At 40.5% G+C, this 23,598-nt stretch overlaps 1 protein-coding gene across 3 annotated transcripts in view; it reads right to left on the reverse strand.

Moving 5' to 3' along the window:
- ATXN7L1 (ataxin 7 like 1) overlaps positions 1–22,109 on the reverse strand; it is a 126,553-nt gene extending 104,444 nt beyond the window's left edge. For 2 of the 3 annotated variants that reach the window (XM_050325089.1, XM_050325087.1), the window contains exons 1-2: positions 21,866–22,109; positions 21,291–21,359 (exon numbers count right to left, since the gene is read on the reverse strand). In XM_050325089.1, the coding sequence (XP_050181046.1) occupies positions 21,291–21,359; positions 21,866–21,980 (184 nt within the window). In that variant the 5' untranslated portion in view covers positions 21,981–22,109. The remainder of the gene's footprint in view (positions 1–21,290; positions 21,360–21,865) is intronic. The other variant, XM_050325088.1, reaches the window with a different exon arrangement.
- Between the last annotated feature and the right edge of the window lie 1,489 nt (positions 22,110–23,598).

Genomic DNA, 23,598 nt, shown 5'->3' on the forward strand with positions numbered 1-23,598 from the left:
AAAAGCCTCCAAGAGCTGTAAAAAGAAAGCAGTTAACTGTGTGGAAGTACATACTCTGAGTAAGTTACTATGATGCACAGTTACTGCATGATGATACAATAGAGTCACGGTAGTCTGGACACCTTACCTATAAAATTCTTTGCTGATTTAATGAGTTTCCTTAATATCTGAAAAACTATTTAATAACTTTATCACTCTACCTACTTTACTTATATTTGCAATAGTTGAAGGATACTTGCATCAGCATTTTAGCAGCTAAAAATCTTGTAATATTACCACATTTTTTCAACATAGTTTTATATTAGTGAAAAAACAATTGTTTTTTTCTTCCTGACTGTATCATCCTAAACTCTTCATAAACACAAATTAGAACTTGCTAATTAACTACCTGCTATTTCTTTATCACTTACATGGAAGCACTTTCTGTTTCATGCACCAGTTGAATTTTACAGCTAACACTCACAGCCATCAGCTAATAAATTCAACAGCAATACACTTCATTTTGTATATTGAAAAACATTTTCAATAGAAAACATTGAGCATAAGTACGATCCCTGGATTCAAAGTTTTTGCCTATACTTCCATGTACATAAAGTGGGAATACTGAGTTTCATCTCAGAGTTATATTTTATAGCAAGGAGAATATTGCAACTATCTACCATTTACAGTTCAGAAGCTGGCCACTCAGCCATTCACAATCAATTTATTTTGGTTTAGTATCAACAGGGTAGCTACCAGAAATTGACAGATGACAACTCGCCTTGTCAAAGAAAGGGAAAAAAAAAAAGGAAGAAAGAGCAATAATGAAAGAGAAATTATAATACCATAAAAATCACTAGTAATCATTCATGCTCAGTTAATTACCAAAACATGCCCCAATTCTTATTAAAATAACATGCTCACAGCTAGCTCACAATCACTGTTTACATTCCAAGTGCTTTACAACTGCATGTTTCAATAACCTTACAAGGACTTATTCCTCTGTGGAAACAGAGCGTTACAAAATGTCAAACTTGTTGCAAAACCGCTGATGAAACTGTGAATAAAATAATTTCTGCTAAAATTCCAGCAAAAGGATATGCTATACCAAAAAAACCCCCAACAAACTAATTAGAACATCCCTCCCAGGTGAATATTTCTTAATATTTAACAAATTTAATTTTTAAAAAATTATTTAAATATTTAAATTAAATATTTAAAGATATATCAATAACACAGGACTATTTTTTCCAGTTCTATTGTCAACTGTTATTTCACACACTGGAATTGAATTTCACTTTATTGAAAGTTACAGAACAAATGTACATTTTAATGACTGGATTACTACATTATCACCATAACATCTGCATACAAGGATATAAGGATCTCCTCAAGTGACATGCATGGATTTCAGTGCACGGCTTTCAGTTACATTCAAAAGACTTCTAGATTTTACAGCCTTCAAAAATAAATGAGAAAGAAATATTCTCATTTTCAAAACAGTCAATATTCTGAACTTTTAAGAAAAGATTTTTGGACATGTAAGGTGAGCAACACCATTCATAATGGGAGATACGCTGCTGTTAATGAAAACTTTGCCCTATATTTTGCCGTGCAGACGTGCTGAACACACATACCAAAGGAACTGTAAGCCATCAGTAGCCCAGACATATCAAAACTCGGGACACATTAAGCAAACAAAAACTTAATCATTTACCACACTTCTTGACTCCTTCAAACAGTCTCTGATGATTTGCAAGCTCCCATCGTATTCACATTAGGCATATCTGAAGCACTTACACCTAAAGCAAATTAGGCAAGAGGGCACACTCCTAGCCAGGAGACATCCCTCGAAACTCCAGAGGATACATACACAGAACGCTACCAGAGTGTGAATTCCCCCTGCTCCTCTTCCCTATTCTTCTCCAGGGTAATTTCCTCTCAACTCTAACCCCCTGTGTTCTTCCACTTGCCCAGACCTCTCTAATTAAAAACAAAACTATGGCCAAACAAAAAAAGGCAGGAGCAACTCAAAACCATATAAAAGGAGATATCACACACAACACAAGTTCCTTGCTGCAAAATGTCTCTCTGAATGAACCAACCCGTAGGACAGTCAAATTGCTCTCATAAAAAGAAAAAAATGAACTGATACCTGCTAGAGTGAAGGAGAGCCTCCTTCAAGCTATGGAACATGCACAGTAGCATCAAATTGCTACTCTGCCGGCTGCTTCGATCAAAACACAGAATCTGAGGAAAAACAATCCAAACATTCAGAGCTATCTGAGGTTTCAGTACATGGGTTAGTAGAGTGCAGTCCACAGATATTTCTGTACACATTGTACACTCCAAGGCAAGCTTTGCCAGTGCTGTCTGACAGAGACCTGGATTTTACTAAGTACCTAAATGTGGTACAGCAAATTTTAAACACAATGAAAGAAAACAATAAGAAATAAAGTATAACTATTCCAGTGACAAAAATCTCTTCCATAAGATACCCTTAAGAGAGGGACTTCCTGGAGAGACAGACACAGTTTTTCTCTCCTCAAACAAAGGAAGAATTAAAACTTTACTAGACAGCAGCAGTGTATCTGGTACTCCATTATCCTTCATAAAAGTATCAGTGGTAAAGGGGACATAGCCCCTGTACAGATGCAACTAGTTACCCTGTGTAAATAACAAGATACATGTTTTAGGTGAATGTTGTTGAAAAATATGTCATATGCTGAAATTATATGCAGCAATTTATTTATTTTTATTCACATCAGCCTTATACAATCTCCAAAATGGGTGCATTTAACCAAAGCACTCCAGTAACACACCTAGAGATTTATCTTATACTGTCTGGAACTAGTCACTTGGCCTCTCCATGTTTCTCTGTTTCTCCATCTGTGATGCTTCAGAGAAAGCTTGAGAGGCTTAATTTATTAAGCAGCCTGCCAAGTGCTTTAGAGAAGTGTGTTACTAAAGCATTAAAACTGTGTTCGTTGGTTCCGAAAGGGTAAATCTTTAGCCAAACTAAAATAATCCCAACAATATCCTTAAAAGGAGGCTACACTTTTTAAATGAAGAAGTATCATGTTTACCTTATTTGCCTTTATAGAAAAAAACTTTAGGTATTTTATTACATTAGGGCATCCAGAGATCTGATTTTCTTCTGAACCCCCTTTTGGTTCCTCTTTGCTGTTACACTCCCAAAGGAGGTGACAAGCAGAGAGAAACAAACCTGCAATGCCAAATCAAAGTGACACGTGCCCAGCAAGACTCACTGTCCCCAGGCCACAGGGGAAGACCTCTACTAAGACATCAACAATGTTTAACTGACAGCAGATGTCAACTACAGGTTGCCTGATCAGGGCAGGAAACAGTCTGGATGTTAATACAGACAAGGGCAAACTGTTCCCAGCACCTGAAGACAATATATTAAATACTGGCAGTAAACTTATTAAAGCCCTAGGCATCTTTAAAAGCACCGACTGTGTGAAAGTTTTCTATCTATAAAAACCAAAGGTACAAGCTTTTGCTCTTTTGTAAGTATTGTTTTTGCTGCAATATCACTGAAAGAATTCTTAGGAATTCTTAGGAAGCCATTCCTGGCAAGTGAAACAGTCCACCTAAAATACTGACAGGGGACAAGGATCATTTAAAAATATCACCTATATAAAAAAAAGCTACATAGACCAACTCCCAAACACTAGTTCCACTTAAGAGTATACAATGTACATTTTTTATAGCTAAAACCAGTTGCTATAAAAGAGGCAGCTGAAGCAAAATAAGAAACGCAAGAGAGAGACTGATAAATAACAGTACTAATTTCTTGTAATTTTTCAAATTACCAAAATACGACCAGCCCAATAAGACAAAAAGTCTCCAATGTATCACAGATTAGAAACAGCTTTCATTTAGGCAAAAGACCCCCAAGCACACTGTATAAAATCTGTAACATCAGATGAGGGAACATTACTGATGCATTGAAAGAGGGTCATTTTGAATCACCAGATACTTAAAAAAAACCAAACAACAAACCTAGAAACCCCAATGCAAACATGATCACAGAAAATTTTCTAAATATATGAATATATGTGTACACACATGCATATATTTTTAGGATATCTGCTTGCAGATTTTCAGTGTATAAATATAGCAACAGTGCAGCGCCATCCCTCATCTTGTTCTTGCTAGCCTTGTTGTGTGCTTTGTATCTCTTTCAGACTGCAAATGTACTGCACTTTGCTGCTAGTTTAGCCAGCACACAATTTAAAAGATGCCCTGATGCAACAGTCAGGACTGTGCACTAGCTCTCTGCATCCTTAAGCTCCCACATCAGCAAAAAGTATTTCAATCCCACACTTCCACGTCCACACTGCAGAATCTAACCTGCCTATAGCATCCTGAAGAGTCACTATGGTAAAAATAACATTCTCCTCCTGACAGGTCAGTGTGGCTCTCTCTCAGCAGGTGACTGGCAGTAAGAAAGTAGAGTTTATGTTTCATCAGATGCACAGAGATGGACATACTTCTCTCCTGGAACTGGCATCTCACCTATGTGCCATATCAAGTACATACTGTTTAGCAAGAGTTACCAGGCTTCTGCACATTTCAAGACAGGAACTCTTCTGGTGTGAGTGACTGCTGCCATTTGTCTCCTGCAGAAGCACACGGTGATACTTTGGCAAGGGGAGTGGGGAAGAGAAGAAGGGCTTCTTTGTAATCAATAGACATCAGATGGAAATGCATCATTCAAGATGTCCTGTCTTTTGGTAGGCAGGACACTGAAACGAAAAGCCAAGGAACTACCCAGAATGGTTTGGTGCCATCATGTGCTATATGAGGTTTTGAAGCTTTGCATCTTCTTTCTTTTGAAGTACAATGTTTGTAAGATGACAGTCCTGATCCATTTAAACTTTGAGACTGTGGCAGGACAATCTAGAGCATTGTACCTTGTTCCTGTAGAAAGCAAATGAGAAATAAGAACTTAGGTGCTCTTAACCTCCAGCTTAAGTACCAGCCATGAGGAACATCACTTTACAGGATGGTGAAGCCTTGAGCTTTCTACAGTACCATGGTTTCCACAGGTTTTAAGGATCTTTATCTGCCCACAATAGTGACATAGCTCTGCCTAATACACAGACCATCAAACCACTGCCTTGGCTGGACATGCCATGATGGTAGAGTAACTTTCATCTGACTACTTCCTCTGATTTTTAATGAATGTCTCCTCCCTGTAGAGTGTCAGTCTGTACTCCTGCTTTCAGATTAGAAATTACCCTTTCTAGTGCCTTACGTCAAAGCAGATATCATCTTTTGTTGTCATATTTGCCAGAGTCTCAAATACAATTCACCTGAATGCAAGTATGGATTAAATGATGCTGGGAAGGTTGAGTAGACCAATTATCTGATTGATTTTAGCACAGCTGTTGGTATTCTGCAGAGAATATTGGCCTAATGGCAGATCCTGACCTAATTCAGCATTTGTGAAATTATGGAAAGAATGATATACATAGTGAGAGTGACAAGGACACTTAGTACTAACATTCAGTCCGGCCCACTACACAAGTAACACTAAGGGCAACTCCAAGTGTAAACTTCTAAATATTTTGTGGTTACTCAGCCAAGAACTGATGGATCTGTAAAGCTGTGCCACACTGTCGCAGGCAACAACTGGGAACTGAGGAAGATTCAGATTCCCTGAACCTTTACAATCTCCTCATAATACTAACAAAATAGTATTATGGTACTAATAAAAGGCAGTATAGGGTATGTGTGACCCTGTGCATTCCCAACCAGAAAAAGCCTGAACTCTGTGTGAGTTCACATGGCTTTAGAATACAACACACACTAATACGTGTTTGGAGCAAACTCATGATCCAATTCACAGCTTGTTTTAGCCTTTCCAACTACAGCAAAAACAACAACAACAACAACAAAATCTATTCTGAGTACTGAAATATTTTACCCTAATATTTCATAAGAAGAAATTCAATATTGCCTTTTTTAAAAAAAAACCCCCACAATTCATGCTGCCTTCTTTTAGAAGTTTTTGGAGACAACAATACTGGTAAGGGGATGAAGGTAAAGAATTTATAAACTTGAGATGCAGCACATTTGCTTTCCACTTAATTTGTATACAGTGTTTACGAGAGTTACAGGACCACAGGTGCTTGGAAACACCCTAAAAGTAGGTTAGGTGCTTCTTTTAACCCAATATACAACATTTCCCATCTAAGTTGAACGGTACCTTAAATCAGCACTGATTTGCCTTGCTGTGGGCATAACCAAGAGAAAAAGTGACACTTTCACTCAGACTGGTGATGATTTTACAAGAAAGAGGCAAACTCAGTGATGCCAGTGCTGACTTCCTTCAAACAACTCCTAATATCTCTTTTTCAAAACTAGGACAAAATGAGTTCTCACACAATTAATTAGAAATTACAGAGCCTTTTACTCTACCACAAAGATTGACCTGCTATGTCCTCAAAAATCCATGGCCAAGAAGGCAACATCAGGGAAAACATGCTGACAAAAGTTGCTTTGCTTTGAAAACAAAATCAAAGAAGGCATTTGGGTCCAGCCGTCAGCCACATGACCTTACAGTGAGAAGGCACAAACTATCTGTAATGCTTCTAAGAAGGTCAACAATTACATTGGTAAATGTAATTGTTAATGCTTCGAAGTAATGACTGGGGGGATATTAGTGTTTTTGATTACTGGAAAAACATAAAGCAAGACTGGAAAGTGTTAATTCTTCTTTTGCCTGCTATTAAAGGATGGTCCCTTCTCACCCACCATGTTAGAAAGCTTTTTGCTTTGATCACCTCATCTTTCAGACAAACTTTTGCTAACAAAAGAAGCAGTTACCATGTCTGAAATGTTAGGGAGAAGAGTTAGAACAGAAATCTTTCTTATGATCTGTACTGAATTTCGATGTTAAAACAGGCCATAGAATTTCATTATACTATTCTAACTTCAAATCCAAGCTTTCTGGTTCTGGCTAAAGCACTGTGTGCTTCCTGGGAAAGCACCAGGGCCTTATGCAAGGATTTTGTGCAACAGAGAGTCTACTACATCCCTTGATAAGCTGTTCCTATTTAATTGTATCATTAGAAAACTGCATCTTATTTCTAGTCTGAACTGATCTAGCTTCAGCTTTCAGCCATAAGAATCCCCTTAATCTACCTGACAAAGAACCATCTAACTGTCAGATACCTTCACCCTGTCTAACTACTTACAGACTTATCAGGTAGCCTCTACTGTCTGTTGATAAACTAAATAGATTGAGCTTCTTAAATCTTCCATTCTAAAGCTGATTATCCAGGCCTCAAATCAATGTAGATTTTTCTGAACCCCTTCCAGTTTTTCCAGCACCAGATGTGGACACAAGAACTGGGATACAGTATTTCAGTAAAGCTGTATAAAAAGTAGTAGTGTTCACCTTCCTCCTACTCTCTCAGTTATGCACTTTCTGCTTCCTTCAAGACTGCTTTGCACAGGGAGTAACACTGAAATTAAATTAATCAACCCTCAAGGGTAACCCTTCCATTCCTACTTATATTCTAGATAAAAGTTCTAACTGAACAAAAACAGAAGTTCTAACAGAAAAAATTCAGAATGGACCATGACCAAACTTACTTCCGTCTCTTATAAAGAAAAACATACTTATTTTTTAAACCCGACTGCATCAACTTCAAGTGTGATAGAATGTATAAATTCAGTGCCTGTAATTTGCAAGAGGAAAACTGCATGGAGAAAGATTACATTGCAAACATGTAACAGTTACCCAATTTAAACCTACCTCTTTAAACTTTCAATAAACTTTCAATTTCATTCAATAAACTCGCCATTCCCAGCCTATTTTGCACTTCGGTGTTCTGATGCTCACTTGTCTATCCACCTCTTGAGGTGCTGGGTGGCCACAGCAGGCTTTATTCTCAGCAAAATCCAACAGGCAGAAAGAAAGATTGCTTCAGGCTAGAGCCAGTGTTCTTCCAGACAAAAGGCAGAGCTGCAGGCTAGTCATGGACGATTTGCTAATATTATAAATCTACCCATGTAGTGAAAATTAATTGCCAGCTATAATCCTCAATTATCACTGGCTATCACCAACTAGTTTCCCTTCCTATCTAGGATGAAAAAAGAACCTAAGTAAAATCATAAGTATCTAGGATGACCACTCCCACAAACAGAACAAAAGGTAAACTGCCCCCTCCCAAAAAAAATCCTATTAGAGATTACAAGATCATATCCTACCATATCTGGTAAAGTAAACATGGTCCTCACTGGTAGAGCAGGTGCAGAAAAGAAGAGAATATCCATAATGTTTGCACAGGAAAGGAGCAAACAATCTAGCTGCTTTTGGTGCAGTAACATCAAATTCTGCTTTTAAGTAATTAAAAAATGATTGAAAAGCAGCGTACTAGTATGTGGTGACCTGCTAAAGTGTAGTGAAGTACTGTGGGCTTTTGCTATAATAAGAACTGGCCTATTCTCATAAGTGTGGTTTGGGTAACTGTTCTTTGAAAGAAAGATAAACCACAGCAATGTATTTTGAAATATGGCAGTCTTTAATGAGTAAAATTTGGCGCCAATGGCAGCATTAACATTTGAAAAGCAGTAAAAGCCTGCTGCAATCTCTCACAGGGTAAAGTAATGTGCTGTGGTATTTTACCTCTTTTTTTCTGTTTGTTTGGGTTTTTTCCCCTGTAAATAAATACGTTCTATGTACCTGTATTCACTTTGTAATCTAGAAACAAGGTATTGATCCTTTCCTTTCCAAATCATTATGCAATAACATATTTCAGTGAGGACTGGATTACACCCTATCAGTACACAGTAGGTTTTCAGCATTTTGTCATTTAATTCCAGTGCAGGTAGGATTGGGCTTTCAGTAGCAGCCACGTTTTCCTGTCCTCTTTCAGTGACAAATGGATTAATTTCTACACATAACTGGTAGGATACCTCGGGCCTCTTTCCAAAGAAAGGTGATCTATAAACATTATCAGTAGTCATCTTGTTTATTCTTATGACTTCTTCCCATTCACCCACGCCCTCTGCCTCTCCTCACACTGACACGAATCGAAACTTCACCCTTCCTCTGGATATACACACATTGTCCTGATTATTACTCAAAGCAGCTTCAATATCATGATTTTGAACCCAGGGAACTCTCTCTCACAACTTCACAGTACTAAAATGAACAAGCTTTTAAAATCACTTATTCTGTGTATTGTTTTCATAGCACACTATACTTGCACATGGTATGTCAGAAATCTGACACGAAGAGCCCACATCCAAGGGGTTCTCCTAAAAAAAATTCAAACTACAGAGGAATTCGGACACAACAGACTTACTCTAAGGTTGAAAGTCCAGAACAAGAATCAAAGCTGCTTAGAATTTTGCCCGTTACTTATCTTCTGAACCTGTAATATGCATATAAACAAATGGGCATAAAAAAACTAATACAGAAGAAAGAGTGTAAGAGAATGACAAATGTTGTTGCATATACCATGCGTTCGCTTCTCTTCACTTTTTGCCTAGTAGCAAAACTAGGGCACTATTCAAGAGAACAGATGAGGCTGAAGCCTAATAAAAAAGGGAATGTTTAAGTATTTGGAGAACAGAGGGCATGTTTAGGGAACAGAGTTAAGAAAGATTAAGATTTATCTTTCAATATTTATGTTATTTTTGCAGTCTGGCAATTACAATTAGTTTTGCTTTCCAGCTCCCAGACAGTACGACAATATTAACAAAACAGGGAGAGTTTATTTTTACAAATAAACTGCTCTCACTAGGAATCTGTTCTGTACGCTACTTTCCTGTGTGCTATACTATCAGTTTTGATGCGTCCTTCCTCCACATCAACTAATTATTCTTTACCTCCTTCAAATTCCTCCTTAAAATAGCTTCCCGCAAGAAATTTTTCAACGCTCATAGACTGATTTTTGTCTTCACAACACACACTACTTACAGCTTCGTCTGAAATGCATCGTAAGCTCTCTGAAATACAGACCATATCCTGCTGGTTTTTAAAGCTAACACTTTTATATGCATTACATCATTTGAACACATATGTTACACATCTCTCCAGAACTTTTCCAAATAAATACTTAAGAAAAAGGAACTAAAAAAACTCCAAACAACCCAAAACCTTACAAAAACTCCCACAGAGGATAAACTCTTACCTTCCAGGAAAGCGATAAAGGTTTACAATACCTTTGATTTGCCAAGGAGCTTGGAAAACAAACACTGAGAATAGTGACGGGTATCTTGAAAAGCTGGAAACAATAACTAATGCCACAAAATAAAATTTGTAGCATTCCCTCCTTCAGCAGTGCAGTCAAGAATAATTTTTCCTGATGAGCAAGAAACCCAAAAATATGTAAAGCTGCATTACCTCTTTCAAAATTTAAATACCTACAAGGCTTGGTAACATTCACACCCAGTGTGTTGTGAGTTATGAGAGTAGCTGAAGAAGACTTACACCAAGCACAGAATGTACGAAGACTCTATTATAAGCACTATACACACAGCTCACCATAATTTCAAGAGCTTAAACATTTTTCCTCCCATTTTTCCTCATGTTTTTCCATCGCCATGCATTCAGTTTCTTAGTATATTTGCCCAAGGTTCTCCAAGTCTTCTAAAAAGCCAAAAATACAGCAAAAGCAATGAATATAGATCAGAACCACAAAACTTTATGACAGTGCACAAAAAAACCCTGAGAGACTTTGAAGGGAAAATCTGAGGATGTTTTTTCTTTCCATTTTTATTCAGTACCTCTGCATGGCGACATGTATAAGCTGCTGGGATGACTGAACATTGATAACATACAGGGACATGCAGAAAGTTGCTTGGGAAAGGCAGGCAAGGTAATGGATAAAGCCCTCCAAGTCAAAGGATCAGCTCAATGCTCTGTGCGTGAGAGAACAGCTCTTTCCCACAGCATTCTCCTCGTCCTTAAACAGATGTTTAGATCTACTAAAGAGATGTGAAAACCTGAGATTAACTTCTTAAACACTGAGGAGCCTGCATCATGAATGACAGCCATTCCATATAACACCTCTAAAATCATTAAGTCCTGCTTTCTGAGAGGAAAAAAAAAAGTGCTGTATCATAAAGCATGCCTGCCTGCAGCATGTAGACAGGAACAAGCTTGCTTTGCCCTGCAAGACAAGCAAAAGCCATACAACCATGGTTACTGCAGCACTGCGCCCAAGCTCTCATGGTACACCCTGAGCAGTACGACGTTACCCGGGGCCCAGTCCACGATAATGCAATCCCGTGGCCTTGTCTCGGCTCTGGAAGCAGGAAGCACAAGTCAGTATCAGTATGTTACAGATCACATAGACATAGTATCTACTTATGATGCTCTGCAAGGAACAGAACTACTATTTTCACATCCATCACACAATATGATAGATATGACCAGACACACACTTCTCTCTCCTTGAAGGTTTTTTTTTTTGTGGTGGTTTTTGCTTCTACTTGCCAATACTAGGTCCACCAATCCTGAACTCACGCTTGTCTTAAACATTGATTTTCTTTGCTGTATTCTCGCCTGTCCTAGAATTTGCAGTGGAAAAGAGAACCAGTCTGAAAATGAGGTTATCGCACATTTTCTCTCTCTCCTGCTGCTTACTAATCTGTGCCATTCCTCCATTTGAGCTGAACCCACACCTGCAATTTCAGCCTTTTTTCTTCCTACTTTTGACTCACTCCTCAAACCTTTTCTTTTGTATCTATTTCTTTCTCCACAATAGAATGCAAATATTTATTCCAAGAGAAAGAGAGAAAACATAATAACCATTTCATGTTCTCCCTTCCCACTCCCTTTCTCTTCCTTATAGTTCTTCTTTCTTCCTCCTACAACAGACACAAACTACATCTGTCCCACTCTCCACTTGCCTCACTCACATCACCCTATACCTCACATCTCACTTTCTCCTCCTGCTCTGACAGAACAGCAGGACAGCCAATCAGCCTTTTCTGTGCTTGAAAATCTACTTCTGACCCCTTGCTTCTCTAACTACACTACTCTTTCTGTCCTTCTTTCACTTCTAAGCTCATTATGATGTCTGATAACAAATTACACTTTTGTCTCTAACTTCAGCCTGAGTTTCCTTCAGCTGTCCTTTGCACTACACTGAAACTATTCTTACTGAAATGTCTAAGAACTTTTAGTATTGCAACATCACATCAAGTTAATCATTTCCATCAGCCATAACCCTTGTGCATTCTTCATGAAAATTAAATGCCTTTCTCCTTTTGAAGCATTCATTCCCTGTTCCTGACTTCCATGACCCTATCCTCTTCTGCTGCCCTTCCTTCCTATACCAACCCTTTCGCAGGTCACTGGCAGGCTCCTTATTCCTCCTTTGCCTTCTAGCAGGGCTCCACTGAGATGTATCTTTTGTCCCTTCTCTTATATCTGAGAATTTTACCAACACATTCAGTTCCTGAGGAGATAGGTCTCAAAGACAGTACATTTATGTCTAAACAAAAAATCTCAGTCTGTTTTTCTGACACCTCTTGCCACTGAGTAGCTGTCAGCTTCAGCTTGATACAGCTAGAACAGAACTTAGATCTCATCACTCCCACCCTCTTTTTTCTACCTCCTCTCTTGATAACCCTGGACAGCATAATCATCTTGCCTGTCATTCAGATATAAAATACTACGATAAAACACTATGTCATCTTTGCCAATGACTTCTCTCTTGATCCATTCATTCAGGTTACATCTATATCTAAATGATTCTTCCTGTCTTGCATCCCGAGAACAAGGTCTTCTTTAAACACCTTCACAGCTAAAGGTTTGTCCGGATCTTCACCTCACATTAGCTATTTATATTTTCTTCTTTTTCATATTGACAAACTTTATCCTGCTTGTTCATACTGCTCCAAAAGTTCCTTCTTCTATATTGTCATACCGCTTGACCATTCTCTCTGCATCCTTCTAAGCACAATCCTCCATTCCAAATTTATATATTGGGAATGACTCATCTTTGCTTTCCAGGCTCCTCTCTCTTATGTACACTATACTGTCCACGTCTTACTTGCTATCACACCATTTACTCACATTTCTAGTTGGTTCATGATGTCAGTATCCACTTACTAAACTTTTAACAAGCCTGTATTTTCACTCAGGCCAACTTCCACACTTGAGTAAGGAGACTTTCAAAGCACTTGCAAAACCACTTCAATGCCCTTCAAACATCATCTTAAAGCTTTCCTTGCCACAGTCCTAAGAAAGCCACTTGAAGTGGCTTTTAAGTTTAGACAAAAGTGAAACACCTATCACATAGAGCAACTAAGTCATTTTGTTTGTCAATATTAAAACACTTACTTTGTCATATACTAAAAAATCAGTTCTCTGCAGCACCACAATTGCACAACACACACAAGTACACACCCTTCCTCCTTGTGTTGGTACCCAGCACAGTAATGTCTAGTGTCTGATGAGGCTGCTAAGTATTTAGGATCACGCAAATAGTAATACTGCCTCCCTAATCACAGAAGTAACAGATCAATTACTTATATTCATCCAGATCATTGTCCTCCGATTATCTCCATTATCAGCCCCAAACAAACAAGGTTTTGGCTCTGTCAGTGGTTGTTGTAGTGGCACAGATCCAACAAACTTCTCAGATTTAAATCATCACAGCATCCTGTCTCAACAGACATAACTAAGAACAGCTTAAAAAACAACTAGATATGCTAACTGCTACCTGAAAAACTGTCTAAGCTAGACAATCCAAAGTAGCCAGCCTAAAGGCCACCTGAGGATAGAATAGCTGTCAGAGACTCAAAAATGGACACACGTAATGATTTCACATTTTTAAATCGCAGCTTCCGTTCTGACCATTTCCTCTCAAAATGATGACAGGCTCAAGACACCTTATTCTGTCACTGGAGAGGTCCAATCCCACACTTTTGATTCAATGAACTTCTCAACAAGTATAACTTATATGACATTAGCAGGATTCAATTCAAATATAACTTCAAATTCACAGATTCTGACCTCCCCCTATGTCCAGCCCCCTGCAGTAGGAAGAGAAAGAATGACTGGACAGAAGACATAAACCACTGTAAAATAGAAAAAAATTATAAACAAAACAAAGAACATAGCAAAGATCACACAGAATCAAAACCCATGAACTCTTCCCCTTTGCAAACCATTCTTATGTCTTGATGTTACTTCATGAGTCACCCTCCCATCTCTTGTGCTGAACACCTGCTCCAAGGGAACGGAAAGGGAAGCAAGCCTGAACCCCCTGTGTACCGCGCACAGCTCTGTCACAATACAACTGCTTCCGTTTCACAGATGATTCAGGAGGGGCCTGTGGACTAAGTGAAACTGCACTAAACATACACTGGAACCAGCAATTGTGCAGAACTCAGAACTTTTGTTGTCAAGTTATTCGCTACTTCTGGCTGATGCTCCTTCTGATCTGGGAAAACTCCACTTCTCTTTTGCCAAACAGCCCACATTTTATAAATACAAAAACACAGAAACCAAAAAGCTGGAAAACCAAATAATTCTAAATTCTAATTACTGTCAAGAAAACAGATAAATAGGAATATGTGTTGGGTTTAAGCACTGTATTATTCATACAACTTAGTAAAATATGAAAGGAAATTATTGAATAATAAGCACAACATTTCAGAAATAAGGAAGACATTTCTATTGAGTACAAGACCAAGAGCAATCAGAAAGCTCACTTCTCCAGCAACATCAGTGGCTTACAGGCATAACTTTTAATAAGCCATACAAAACATTATGACAAAACCAGTCCCTTAAAATCAAACACAGAAAGGGATACAGAAAAGAAAAAGAGAGAAATTATGCATGCAATAGTTGGTTTTCCTGTCCCACATAGGTTGTAAGTTACTGTGCTGGATTCCCTCTCCAATTTGACTCAGCTTAGTCAGCTGCACAGCACTATGATAAAAAACTGGACCATTTTTACCCTCATAGCATCTACCCTTCTCATCCATCAAGAGAACCATCAAAGATTTCCTACTATAATCTTGCCGGGAGACCTCTGTCAAACACCTTACTGCGTCACGACAGCATTCGCCACAGGTTTTTTGGCACATTATTTACCTAAAGACACCAGCTTCACCTGGCACCCTGCACCTTTAACTCCTGAATCAGCTTTTTCAAGGACAAGCCGAAGAACTTCTGCACCAAGTTGAACTTGGAAGATAGAAAGATCCAGGAACTTAACCCATGCCCATATAAACTGAAAATCTTTCTTGCTAGTTATTCCAAAATTACTCTTAATAATGAGTAGCCATGGCACTCATATAACCCTATATTGGAGTTAACTCTTTAAGAAACACGTATACCTTTAAAACATATACTACTTTTACTGAAGGTGATCTTTCTTAGTAATCCATGCAGTACACTACCAGAAACTCCAAAACCCAAACAAAATGTAATTTGAAATGTTTTCTATAGGATTTTCCACTGCTTCCATCTCATTCATACACCTCAGCTTCGGTTAAATGGCTAGTATTTTTTGCCCCAAAGGTAAAACAGAATCTGATAATGTCCTAATTTTTAATTAAATAGAACAAAAGGCCCATTTCAAAGAAATTACTCCATTTCACTGTGGAAATGATTCTGCTCTTATGTAGTCTTTTTTTTGTAACACATAGAAACCTCTATTTCATCTATAAACTGTTAACCACATACAGAGGCAGATAAACAAGAAAACACACTCGCGTTTTTATATCTCAATCAAAATTAGATACAAGAAGTCATTTTACTTTCTGTGGAGCCAGCAGGGCTTGGGGTACACCCTAGTAAACACATAAATTTCCCTCTTTCTCAAGTCTGGTTATAAATTACAACAAGTACAAGGAATGTCAGAGGCAGATCCTTAGTGACAGAGCTGTCAGTTGACAGAGAATCACACATGGTTTCCTCACACGCAGTCAAAAGAGGTACCCTAAACTACCAGGAGATCTAACCTCTTCAGAACAACTGTTGCACAAATACTGAACTTCAAGATATGTGCCACCTAACAAAATCAGAATTTTTAAAGAAGTCATTTAGAGAACAACAGTTTTAGATACACATTCAAAAACATCAAAATCTTGATTCAAAACACAGAATGTCTGATCAGTTTTACCATTAATCCACTCCTTTTATCCAGTGTGTGGGTTGAAGAACTAAAGGACAGGTTTCAGAAAATAACTATGTAACTATGAGGATAAACTACAATTCTGACTAAATTTTCTGGGCACTATCATACATAATGTTTCATTCTTCCTCTGTCACCATTCTTTGAAACACATTAAATGAGGTGACAGCCATAACCAGGAGCCACACCACCCCCCTGCAGAAGCCGTCCATGTGAAAAAAAATAAAAATATCAGAGTCAGATATCATACACAGAACTGATCAGGCACTTACACACCAGAATGCACACCAGAATTCAATCCTACTGTCATTTCTCATCCTAAAGAAAACCCCCATGGGGACCTTTGCTCACTGTTCTTATATTGCCAGCATAAAGATAAGAATGGTAAGAAAAAGTTTCTCTTGAAAACAGCCACAGTTTTGTGTCCTGCCAATTCTCAGTTCTTCCACTCACCAAGCTTCACCAGAATATTACATCTATTTAAAAATCAGTATCTCTGGAAGACCTTATTAGCTTACAGGGAAGAGACAGAAAATTATACAACATTCAACCCTCTCTTTTGCCCACTGCAAAACCAAAACCAAAACCACCCCCAAATCACCAGCTATGTTGGTCCAAATTCAATAACCTCACATCTTTCTTTTGGGGTATGTGTTTAAAACCTTGCTATAATTTTCTTTCCCTCTCAGCCCTTTCCAACATCCCCTACTACCACAAAAAGGTGAAAGATGAATTCATCTAAGAAAAACATGAACGTTTTTATTCTTTTTGGTTTAGTATGTTTTTAAAGAAGACAAACAGCACCATCGGTAAACCACTAGTAAACAAAAAAATAAATAATGATTAAATAAAAATCAACTCCAATCCCAATGCTTACATTAACCAGCTGGTTTTGTCTTGTCTTCTTTCACAATCTCCCCATAAATAATTTTACTTTCTCTTGCTTTTCATAAAGCAGAATGTTGTACGTCCTTTTTTCCCCTACAGAAGTGTTCCCTAACACCACCTAGCCTCCTTATTATTTTTCCAAGAAGAATGACAAAATCATCAAGACATTTTTCTGAAGAATTAAAAAGATACTGAAAGCAAAACTAATCAGTATCCCTTTAATTTTGTACTGATGTTGCCAAAGGATTTATCAAAAAGCTTCCATCAGACATTTGCGGGGGAAGTCAAAATAGGAAAAATATAGTGTAAGCAACTATACAATATATTTAAAACTCCAGTTTGCTTGTGTAATCATAAAGTAAACCGGTCAAGTTTAGGGTGGTGGAATAATGACTGTAAACCTCTAGTTTTAACACAAAATCAGAAAAATTATTAGAATTTTTTACATAACATCCTTAATGTCAAACGATAATCAGTATGGTCAGTGAAAAAATTATCTGAGATAAAACACACACATCATGAGATTGAAACCTCAATAATACAAAACCCACTGAACTGGGAAACGGAAGTTGACTCTGACACCAAGTACCCAGATATAGGCCTAAGTCCCATAGGTCATATTTAACCCTGCTGTAGTTCACAGAGGTACTATCACAGGATATCTTTTGCTCCTTTAAAGCCTGTGCCTACCTAGAAACACTCACAGCACACTCAATGCTTGCACATTAACTAAACCAATTAATACAAGTTCTGTACACAAAACCAAAAAATTCCACTCTTCTGTTATTTTCTTCAATATCACATAAAGTAAAACACATGCCTCCTAGCTTAATCTATAATCAGTTACAGGTTAAGACTGATAATAACAGAACACCGTATCTACCTCAGGTACACAGTTACTGTGGCATTTTACAGAACACAAATTCTCAAATAAATACAGACTTCTTTTACTATGCACGCTACCTGCAAGAAAATCTTTAATTTTTCAACTATGCCATTCAACTTTTTAAAATTCAACACAAATTCTAAATGCTGCTCCAATTCTGATAACCCTTCTTTCAGCTAAGCCGGTTGCTTGGTAGTGATTTGTCAGATAAATTACACAATACTGTTTCTGTTTCCTGATTAGATAAGCAGATAAGTTTTTTTCTGGCACAAACATTTATGCATAAAATTTCTCATTTTCTGTGAACACTTGCAACTTTGTAATCCCCTCTCCACAAGTCTGCATGCCAGTAAAAGTCAACCATGGATAGACTGCATTTGCTGAAGGAAAACTTAGAGTAAGTATTAACATGCAAAAAGCAATTCTGTCTACAAAACTGAACAAACGTTCAGGAAATTTCTCTCCCTCTGTGCTGCCTACATATGCACTGCAGAATAAAGGAAAGCAGTGAGCAATATTTCTGTGCCTTTACTTTTACCCTAAAGGTGGGGCACAGGGGGCACCACGGCCTCAGTGCATCTCTTGCATTACAGAAATGAACAGCACAGGGACTGTGACCCCTTTGCCCAGGGATGTGCAAAGAAGTATCAACCCCTTGGGCAGGTGGAGACTTGACAGTGAGTGTTACTACCCACCACCTCCTGGGAATGCTGCCTCCCAGGTCCCCACCAGGGCCAAAGGGAGGAGGAAGAGCAGCCCACCGCTCTCAACACGTATAGCACACAACCAGAAAGGAGGCAGTGAAGCAGGGATGGCACTTTTTGCCATCTGACACCATATTTTTCTACAAAACCGAAGTGAAATGCCTTGTGGTGGTCTGGAGGAGACCACTTGTCTTCCCATCCCTTTCCCCCACCATGCTCTCCACACAGTTTCACTAGTCTAAAAAGACTCCTTTGCTCAACCGCTCACAAAGGGATGACCGCATAAATCTGGTCACATCAACTAAAGATGACAAAATGCAGACAAATACGACAAGAAGCAAATGTAGAAAGATCAGATCTTACACTATCTTTATCAAACACGACAGTAATTTTTGATATTTAAAATCCTGTCTCTGTCGTTCTCAGTTACTTGACACAAGTAACGTTCGGTTTTTGTAAGACACCACTTACAATCTCCTGGCACCACAGATGCCATAAAAAGGTCTACTCAAATAGATAAAACTGTAAAGAAAAAGGAGTTGGGTTTGGTATTCAGACCTATCATGACCACAGCCCTTGTCTATGAACAAAGCAGTCAAAAAAATTCAACATGTCATAAGACAGATGTGTGCAAGATCAGAGTAAAAGCACAAGCATTTCTGCAAATACATGAACAATGTCTCCTGCAGACCAATCTAACTTGTCACATTTTTCCCCACCTTTATGAATAAGGATGGTGAGGCCCAAGAAGATTTACAGTGGCTGTTCAGACACACAGATGGGTGTGGTAAAAACACCTGTATTAACAGACTGTTTAAGTGAATACGGAAATATTTCAACACATACTAATTTATTCAAACTTCATGAAAGTTCTTTCTAAGTGATCTAATACAAGTTACTACTTGGAACAATAAGATTTCTAAAGCTTTTTGTTTTCTAAATATAACAGTCAGGTTTGTTTTTTCATTTATATTATGACACAAGTATATATTACTATAAAAACCAGTAAGTGCTTCACACCTGTCACCATCATAATGTCAGCAACAGTATTACACTTACTTTGGAAAAAAATTTCTCAAACAAGCCTAGAACTGATAATCTAAACTGAATCGTTCTAGGAAACAATTTGCATATTATGTATGATTAGAAAGTAGGGATGTGCTTCAATATTTATGTCTCGAGTAAGCTTATAATAAGAATTTGTGTTCAAGGACTACTGAGCACAAAACATTTTTATCTCAACAAATAAAGCTCCTTAGGAAGGCCAAGATGAAGTAGCAAGACTTTTGTTTGATTATTTTTGAATCAACATTACCGACAGATGTACAAACTGCGCCTTGAACCTTTTACTTATAAATATCCTACAGGAAAATCCCAGTTCTGCCGCTAACTTATTTTTGGGTTGGCAAAATAAGGAGGTTCAGGCACGTAAGAATCAAGACAGGAACACAATCAAGCTTAGCATCTCTAGAAGGGTCTTCCAAAAGGGAAGTTTTATGGTATTTTAAATGATTTTAATATGTACTCCATGCAATTTTATAGTTTATCACACAGATCTACATTACTGATTAATTCATTCTTTTTTCAAGAGGTTGTTTAGAAAACATAAGATTCCTTTGAGCTGCCAAGATGCTCAAAATTGAATGCACGTGTAATGACAACTATAATATAATGAGAAACTTAACATCATTTCAGAATATATATTATGACATTACAGGTAATAGCAGGATTTCTCTCAGCATGAGTAAGCCACAACGAAGTTTCACTATGATGGGATCGTTCATTATGAACTGACTTTACAAGAAGTATTTCTCATGACAGAGAGGTTGTATATGTAAACTGCTTTCTTAACACAAGAGAAACAAACAGAAAGCTACATGAAAGAGCGTCCCAAAGCATTTCACTAGTTGCGTTAGGTGTTCCCCCAGCACAGTGTTAATGACACATATCACAAACGAAAGGTGTAAATTTGATTTGTTTATGCTTCACCACTAAAGTTTCTCTTCTCGCAACTGACAGAACTGTGTCAGGCATGGCACGTTGGCAAATACCACTAGCCTGGAATCTGCCTGTTCACACTGATGGTACCAGAAAACCTTACGGCCCAAATGGCTCATTATATTTGGTTTTGCACAATATGCATGGCTTAGTCTAATGTAAGATAATATTTGACGTCGGCCGCTCAGTTGTCTGCAAGTCACACTCAGCAGTGAGAACGAAAAAATAAAATGTGACTTAAGCTAAAGCGCATGAACTCAAAAATTGTAACAGGCTCTTTCTCTCCGCAAGTGAAAACGTCTTCGCTACAGTCGCTAAAGATAATATAACGTGTAAAGTTGATGCCCAGGTTTATATGCTTATCTTCACACAGAAGCAACTGAGATGTTGCACGAAGGGACAGGGTCTACAAAAAAAATCCAATATGGCCACTGATGTGTAGTTGTCTTTTGACTCAAAATTGCCTTATCTTTTACCACGTCTGTCAGTTGCACGCATACACCTGTTATACCCGTACTTCAAAAGAAGTTGACACAGTGACAGTCATCTGCGTGTATCCAATCCTGAAACATTCTTCACAGCAGAGAGATCCATATGCCTTGAGACTACCCTGTCAAGGCCAAACCACAGTCATCCACAACCACCAAGAGACAAGACAGGTAGAGAGGTGTGCCAGCACTATCCACTTACCTTCTTTATTAAGCCTCATAACCTCTCTGCTTTTTCCACCCTCCTTTCCAGTCTCTTCTAGATCTACACCTGCAGAAGAGAAGCAGAGTCAGGAAGCGCCGAGGGCCCTGAGGTGTGCATTTATTGTTTGGCGAGGGAGGAGGAGGAGGAGGAGGAGGAGGAGAGGTGAGGAGGTGAGCAGTGTTTCTATTTGCAACAGCAAAAGCACAATGGTCGGAGCATCTGCCAGGGAGCGGAACCGCCGGGCCCCCCGCGGCAGCACCCTCCGCCCCCCCGCCTCCCGCGGCATCCTCCGGCCCCTCCGCGCATCCTCCCCTCGCCCCCTTCCCCCACCGCGGCGCCGGCCCAGCGCCGCGGGGCAGCGGCACGGCAGGCGCGGCGTGCGCCTCCCGCACACATGGCACGGGGGCTCGGCCGGGCGTCAGCTGAGCGCCCGGGGGGGCGGCACCTCCCGGCCCCGGCGGGAGGAGGGAGGGGAAGGGAGAGAGGGGAGGGGGGGCGGCCCGGCCGGACCCCGGCCCCGCTCCGGGGGCAGCGGCGTGCGGAGCCGGAGCGCGGCCGGTCCCTGCCCTTACTGTGCGGGGGGGCGGCGCCGTGCGCGTGCGGGGGGGCGGCCTCCCGCACCCAGGCGGCCCAGGGCTGGCCCAGGAACGCCTCGGGACTGGGCACGGGCCGCTCCAGGGCCGCCATGGCGCCGCGCCTGCTCCTGCCTCCTTGTTGCTTTTCCCGTTTCCTTCGGCGGCGGCGGCGGCGAGCGAGCGAGCGAGACACGGGATTCGAGAACGCCGCACGTCATCCTCGGGACGTTCCGCCGCCCACACGGGGGTAGTGTCAGCCCCTGCTCCCTATCAGATCGGGCTCCCCGCCGCACAGCGCGCATGCCCGCGCCCCCCGCGCCTGCGCCCCGCGCCGCCGGCGCCGGGCCCGCGCCCGCCCCGAGGGGCGCCGGAGCCGCGGCCCCCGCGCTGCCCTCCGGCCCGAGCCGGCACCGGCACCGGCACCGCCCGCCCGGCCGAGCCGAGCCGAGCCGAGCCGAGCCGAGCGGGGCCGCGGCCCGGGAGCCCCGCTGGGAAGGCGCAGCCGCCGGCCCTGCGCTCCCCGGGGCTGCGCGCCCGCCGCGCGTCTCGCAGCGCCCCGCAGTAAGTGCCTGGGACGGGCTCTCGGTGACTGCGGCACGGCCCCACCGCGCCCCGGCGCGGCCCCCCATCGGCCCCGGAGTGTGGGGTCGGGGCTCCCCCGCCCCCCGGCTCCTTCCAGCTGCGCTTCTGTGGATCACCTATAGCCACAGCCATTTTGTTGCCCGAGTGCTGCCTGATCTGCAGTAGGGCTTCGTCTGCTTGCAAATGGGATTTCCCTGGTTTTGGTGTTTTAGGCAGGTAGTATCTGGTGTTTTAGGTACAGCAGCTCTGAGCTCGCAGGTCCTGCTCTTCTCAGACAACACCGAGGTTTTCATCTCGCTCTATGTAACCTATGGGACGTACATGCTTTTAATTTAGGGCCGTGTCATCTCTGTTTATTTCTCCATTGAGGTAAGAATAGAAAGTGAAAATTACGCTCAGATATACGTGATCTGGGTAAGGAGTTACACCATAAGCCTGTTGCTGCAGCTCACACCTTCGAAGCCAAACATGAACACCTCTGGTTAAGCACTTGGTTTCATTTAATCAGCCTCAGTGATGCATGCAGCATGCAGCACCCTTCATACAGCTCTGCAGCCCCAACAGGAGTGCTGATGTTTATTGTTCAACAGACACTTCTTGGAGTGCTGATGTGGGCTTTGCATGGCCCTATGGCCGTCCTATGTCTTTGGGCAGCCACTCATTTAAGACCCTTTGTCACCATTCACTTTTTGCTGGTTCAAAGCATTGAGTGACAGTGCTGAAGTAGAGCATGGAATTAATCTAGACTCAAGAAAAAACAGTAGCATTTAGGGCCTGCTCAGGGTTTGGACTTGTGGCCAGAGGAGCAGGACAGGAATTGCTGAAGTCAGCACTGCTGCCTGTCTGAGGGTATATGGTGCTACAGTCTGGAATGGATTTAAGTGGATTTCTCACAGCTTCATTAATTGGGCTCTTTACCGTGCTAGAATGGATAAACGTTTTGGGCAAAGGACACACGCCCTTTGGCTGTCAACAGATGCAGTGGTAAATACACACAATGTTCACATTCCACCTCTTCCGAAAAGTAGCTGGAATATCCCAAGTCCCATCCTTAATTACCTGGAGGTGAGCCTAAAAGCTTTCGTAAAATGTGGCCTGGCCGGAGTGCCTCCAGTCAAGTAATGTTAGCTACAACAATCTTCAGGAGC

The sequence above is a fragment of the Myiozetetes cayanensis genome, unplaced genomic scaffold (assembly GCF_022539395.1).
Source record: "Myiozetetes cayanensis isolate MyiCay16 unplaced genomic scaffold, myiCay2020 scf3, whole genome shotgun sequence".
NCBI lineage: Eukaryota > Metazoa > Chordata > Aves > Passeriformes > Tyrannidae > Myiozetetes > Myiozetetes cayanensis.